This window comes from Cydia fagiglandana, chromosome 14 (genome assembly GCF_963556715.1).
Source record: "Cydia fagiglandana chromosome 14, ilCydFagi1.1, whole genome shotgun sequence".
Classification (NCBI taxonomy): Eukaryota; Metazoa; Arthropoda; class Insecta; order Lepidoptera; family Tortricidae; genus Cydia; species Cydia fagiglandana.
This window is the reverse complement of record NC_085945.1, coordinates 11,478,469-11,484,736: the sequence shown is the minus strand read 5'-3', so window position 1 is coordinate 11,484,736 and position 6,268 is coordinate 11,478,469. Positions and strand designations below refer to the sequence as shown.

Genomic DNA, 6,268 nt, shown 5'->3' with positions numbered 1-6,268 from the left:
TGGTCCTTCTATGGAGAAAATTAGCGCCGAAGATGGAATCACGCAATAAACTACATTGAAGGTCAGAAATCATTCTTTATCACGCCGACTTATTGAAGTCCTGAGCGGCGCATTATAAATGATAAAGAGTGCAATATTACATTTTTCTCGCCAACGGCGCAATAACAGAAGAATGAAATAATTATCGTTTTTTCTTTCGCCGTCTTGCAAAGCCGAGCGGCGCAATACGAAGAAAAACGCAAGATTAATATAAAACGCTATGAAGCACCAACTAGCGCTCTCAGTGCGTGCAAGAAACATTCGTCTCGTGTAGTCAACGTGCAACCTGAACGCATCCCTTCGTGCTCGTGCGGGCGGCAGCATTGCGCAATCCTCGAGTTCCTCGACCAATCGCAGCGCCGTACGTGAACGCCGAGAAAACGCAACACCGCGATTCAACACAGCGATAAAGCGACGACGCCATTAATCCGTTTCTTGTTTGAACAATTTAATTTGCCGTATTAGTAAATTACTTGTGACTCGTGTATTGGTGTATAAAAGTAGTGTAGCATTGTTTAGTGCTTATAAAGTGTAGTGATTGTTTAAAGCATTTTATACAGAATTGTAAAAATGTCAGACACCGAACAGAAAGAGGCAATAGCAGCCCGTGGTCGCGCCAAGGGGTCAATTACACGTTTAAAAAACAGCTTTGACCGAGAAGCGCTCATAAATTCGCCGATAGAGTTAGTGCTAGCAAAGAAAACTAGGCTTCTAGAGACCTTTCGTGAATATGAGCGCCTCACTAGCAAGGTTGCCTCGCTTTTTTCCTCCCCACCAGCTACTCTCGCCACCGATGATGAGGAGGTTGAAGACAACTACATTTTATTGTTAGCACAGCTAGAAAGTATAATAAATGTCATCCGCCTGAGAGACAACCCTCCTCAAGCGAGCCCTAGCGTAAGTGTCAAGTCGGAGAACCTCAAGCTGCCTCGAGTCGTCATAAAAACATTCACAGGTAAATACACAGAATATTACGAATTTTCAAACATGTTCACAGCCATGATCGACAAGTGTACTTCCTTTTCAGCGGTGCAGAAGCTGTATTATCTTAAAGGTTTTTTAAGTGATGAACCACTCGATTTAATAAAAAATCTGCCATTAGAAGACAACAGCTATCCAGAAGCACTGCGCTTACTGAAGGAACGATACGATAATAAAGTTCGAATTACGCAAGAACATGTTAATGCACTACTAGACATGCCTACAATCACGCGATCTAATGTCACTAATTTACGAAATTTCATTTCAGTTGTCAAACAGCACCTTGCTGCTCTGCAAAACCTGGGTGAGCCGGTAGATAAGTGGGATGCCATAATCATTTGCATCCTATCTAAGAAGATTGACCTGCCTACCTACAGAGCATTTCAACTGGAGCGAGATAATAATGTGTCGCCCACGGTAAAAGAATTCCTAGGTTACGTGGAAAAACGTGCCCTAGCATTTGAAAACACTGACGTCCAGAAGGGGCCTTCGCAGAGCTTTGTCAGCCATTCTGTAGCTGCACAAGCAAAGCCGTCCGCGCACCAGCCTCAGCTGCAATGCTTATACTGTAAGTCTGCACACAGAATATATAATTGCCCGAGTTTTAAATTAGCTTCTCCTCAAAAACGCATAGAGTTCGCTTCAACAAACAATTTATGCAAAATCTGTTTGTCGCAACACAAGCACAAGTGTAAATTTCATTTTCGGTGTGAGGTATGCAAGCTACAGCATAACAGCTTGTTGCATCAAGACGAGTCTCCTACTCCTGTCACCTTGTCTGCTACATCGAATCTAACCCATATACTCTTGCCTTCAGCTCGTGTGAAACTAATTACCAAGTCAGGGCTAGCTATATATTGCAAGGCTTTATTAGATGGTTGTTCACAAGCATCCTTTATAACACAAAGAATTGCAGACTTATTGGAGTTGCCATTGCAAAATACCAGGTCTGAAATTACTGGCATCAATAATGCTAAGCATGCGATGGACAAATGCATAAACCTCGATGTGCATTCTGCTCTTCATCCATTCAAAGTGAATGTCACTTGCCATGTTGTTGATAAAATAACAGCAAGATTGCCTCAAATTCCCATTGACATCTCGCACATTGCATTGCCTGCTAGTTGCAAATTGGCCGATGAAGACTTTAATAAGCCTGGTGAGGTTGACTTGTTGCTAGATGCTGGCATTTTCTTTCAGATTCTCCTGCCACGGCCGGAGTTCAATAATGGAGAGCTAGCAACCATTCAGCCTGCAGTGACTGCAAGCAGTACAACTACTTCAGCACCGAGCATTACAACCTCGAGCGCTGCATCTTCGAGTGCTTCAATAGCAAGCACCGCTGCTTCACAAGGACCTACACTAGTGCAGACACCGTTTGGCGTAATCATCGCTGGCCGCACGCAGCTACCTGCAAGAAATTCTAATCAGGTTATATCATTATTTTGTAGTGAATGCAATGACAATTTAAGCGAACAGTTAAGTGCATTTTGGGAAACTGAAAAGGTGCCTGAAATTTTCCCAGATAAATTACCAGAGCAAGATTACTGTGAAAAGCTTTTCAGGGAAACAACAAAGCTAGTGGATAATAAATATGAAGTCTCACTGCCCACCAAGGTCCCTTTAGAACAAATAAACTCTGAGTTAGGGGAGTCTTTTCACTTGGCACTTAATAGATTTCTTAATCTAGAAAAGAGGTTGCATATGCCAAAAAATCAAACTCTTTTCACTGAATACAAAAAATTTATTGACCAATATGTCGATTTAAAGCATGGAGAGTACATTGACATAAATAAATATGATTTGACTAAAGATCCTGTGAACTTTGTGCCTCATCACCCCGTGATTCGCTTAGAAGCACGGACTACAAAGCTCCGTTGTGTCTTTGACGCTTCAATGCGCACAAATAAGAAGGTTTCTTTGAATGATATGCTTCTAAATGGCCCTGTGGTGCAGAGAGATCTGTTTGACATCCTCATATTGTTCAGAGCTGACAAACTCTTTTTTATTTGTGACATAAAATCAATGTTCCGCTGTGTTAGTTTGAATCCAGCTCAGCGATCACTGCAAAACATTCTTTGGCGGGAGTCCAAAAATGAAGACATAAAGTGCATTCAGCTAAACACGGTAACTTACGGTATGAAACCAAGTTCCTGGTTAGCCACAAAATGTCTCAGTGATCTTGCTGAAAGAAACGAACATTCTATGCCATTGGCAGCGTCAGCTATAAAAAACAACACATATGTTGACGATATTCTAGTATCTTGCAGCTCTGAACAAGAACTATTAGAAACGCAATCACAGTTAGTCAAAATGCTCAATCTGGGAAGTTTTCACTTACACAAATGGGCCTCAAATTGCATGCCAATTTTAGAGAGTGTACCCAAAGAAAGTCACTACTTAGGAGAAGTAGACCTCCAAAAAGATCATGCCTTTGTAAAGACACTAGGCATTTGCCTAGATGTCAAATGTGATGTCTTCAAAAGCACATGCCCTGAGCCATACAATAGTTCAAACGATTGTAAACGCGACATTTTGAGCTACATAAGCAAATTTTACGATCCGTTGGGTCTAATGGGTCCAATTTTCGTTCGCGCAAAGGTTATTATGCAAATGCTATGGGCAGCACATGATCTGAATTGGGATTCTACTCCTCCAGATAACATTCGTAATGTATGGACTGACTTTATTCATGATCTCTCTCTGATGGAGCCAGTAGTTGTACCGCGTTGTGTAAAATCGCAGCAAACAGTGGTCAATCAGCTGATCGGATTCGCTGATGCCTCGTCAGTGGCCTACGGCTGCTGTCTGTACTTGCGAACGATAGATGAACATAATAATGTACGTACTGAGCTGTTGTGTTCAAAATCTCGAATCAATCCGTGTAAGAAATTACTCAGCACTCCGAGACTTGAATTAAATGCTAGCTTACTCTTATCTGGTCTGGTCAAACGGGTTCATGACACCCTCGTAATAAAATTGGATATTCATGCAATCCATCTCTTCTCTGACAGTCAAATAGTACTGGCATGGCTAAAGACAGACGTTGCAAAATTATTGACATACGTCGCAAATAGGGTCCGAGCCATCAAAGAGTTGACAGATGGCTATCATTGGCATTATGTGAACACTAACGACAATGCGGCAGATTGCCTCAGCAAGGGTCTCTTGCCTCAGGATATCGCAGGCCACGCTTTATGGTGGCATGGCCCGTCATTCCTGCATAATAAAAATTTTATTTTTTCAGAAGAATTGCCCACGCCCATCGAATTGCCTGAACTGAAACCTGATAATACTAGTGATCTATGCCTTACAAGCACGACACACAACCCTGATCTCTTTGAAGTAATAAAAAAGTTCTCTACTATAGCAAAAATGACTCGTGTTCTTGCATATATTCTTAGATTTTGCAATAATGTCCGACCGACTTCTCAAAAACTTAAAGGTTTCTTAACTATAGTTGAACTCCACAAGGCGCTCATGTTAATAGTCAAACATGAGCAAGCTCAATTCTTTTCAGATGATTTAAGGATGCTGCAATCTGACAAGCAACTTAAAGGTAATTTAAAACCACTAACTCCCTTCCTTGATGGCGAAGGCATTATACGAGTTGGTGGTCGATTGCAAAACGCGTCGCTTCCTTATGCTGCACAGCATCCGGCAATATTGCCAAAGCAGTCACCTATAACAAACTTGCTTGTAAGAAATGAGCATATATGTCTACTACATGCAGGACAGAAGTTAGTCTTATGTTCTCTTAGGCAAAGGTTTTGGATAGTAGATGGCTTACGCACTGTAAAAAAGATTATACATAAGTGTATAATATGTTTCAGACTGAAGGCGGCTGCAACAGCTCAGCTGATGGGTTCCTTGCCAGTGCCACGCGTCACTCCTTCGCGCGTGTTCGAGAGGGTAGGCCTCGACTTCGCTGGGCCGGTGTCAGTCAAGAACAGCCGCATCAGAAAATCAGTAATTGGAAAGGGCTACATAGCTCTGTTTGTATGTTTCACTACCAAAGCTATACATCTTGAGCTCTGTAGTGATTTAACGACCGAGTGTTTTCTCGCTTGCTTCAAGCGCTTCATAGCGCGTCGTAACCTGCCCAGCGAGGTTTTTTGTGATAATGCCTCCACCTTTAAGGGTGCAAGGAATCAATTAGCTGAGTTGTATCGCCTGCATGCGTCTCAAAGCCATAAACAAGCTGTGACCTCATTCGCAGCTCAAAAGGGCATACAATTTCATTTTATTCCTAGCTACAGTCCGGTGTTTGGCGGTATATGGGAAAGCGGAGTCAAAAGTGCAAAGCACCACCTAAAACGTGTCGTAGGTAAAAGTCTCCTCACCTATGAACAACTTAATTCCGTGCTTGTTGAGATAGAAGGCGTACTTAACGCACGCCCCATTACAGCGGTAAGCAATGATCCAGATGACTTTTCATATCTCTCTCCAGGACATTTCCTTACTGGTGCTCCTCTAAACACTTACCCAGAACAAGATGTAAGTAATAAACCCACTAATTTGCTTAGGTTCTGGTCTACTATAACCAGTATGAAGCAGGCCTTCTGGAAGTATTGGAGCAAGTATTATTTAAATCAATTGCAAAACCGACCAAAGTGGCAGTCGGTTATGCCTAATGTGGCTGTCGATAGTTTAGTTATACTCCGTAGTGACAATTCACCTCCTCTCGAGTGGCCTATGGCGAGGGTAACTAAATTGTTCCCGGGGAAGGACGGCATAGTACGCGCCGTTGAGGTACGCTTGCCAAACGGGCATACACACAATAGGTCAGTTACAAAAATATGTGTACTCCCAATAACTTAATAATAATTACTTAAAATAGCTTAGCCATATCTTTAATGTGTCTAAAATGTCTATTGTAAAGGTAGCGGCAACATACTTGCCATCATAATTAAAGGAATTACGGTTCAAAATAGAATGACTACAAAGGAATGTCAAATGGTTAATTCTTAAATTCTGTAAACAAAGAGCTTTTGTTTATATATGTTAACATTTGTGTTGATTACTAGATCATCAGTTGTTTTCTTTAGAATGTAAGTTATATTAATTTAACTGTAATAATTCTGGTCGATGTATTCACTTCTGTATGTTAAATGTTGCTCATATTAACATACTTATTTAATTTCATATAATTCTCGTGGGGGAATAATGTTAGCAACATTGAAATAAGAACTATAAGTTCTAAATTTAAAATATTAAAAATAATGTTATTTAGTTGCCATAGCGGCAC

General features: G+C 41.3%; 1 protein-coding gene across 2 annotated transcripts; it reads left to right on the top strand.

Annotated features, from left to right (window-relative positions):
* Positions 1-1,308: 1,308 nt before the first annotated feature.
* On the top strand, positions 1,309-5,856 carry LOC134670755 (uncharacterized). Of its 2 annotated transcripts, XM_063528569.1 has the most exons (3): positions 1,309-1,588; positions 2,221-2,451; positions 4,854-5,856. In XM_063528569.1, exon 3 carries the CDS (start codon positions 4,882-4,884, stop codon positions 5,839-5,841), a length of 960 nt encoding a protein of 319 aa, XP_063384639.1. In that variant the 5' UTR covers positions 1,309-1,588; positions 2,221-2,451; positions 4,854-4,881; the 3' UTR covers positions 5,842-5,856. The 2 variants fall into 2 exon arrangements, with proteins under 2 accessions (XP_063384639.1, XP_063384638.1); XM_063528568.1 differs by having other exon boundaries at positions 2,221-5,856.
* Positions 5,857-6,268: the final 412 nt, after the last annotated feature.

Coding starts and splice junctions, on each gene's coding strand:
- LOC134670755 (XM_063528568.1), top strand. CDS start 2,725: ATGCCAAAAAATCAAACTCTTTTCACTGAATACAAAAAATTTATTGAC.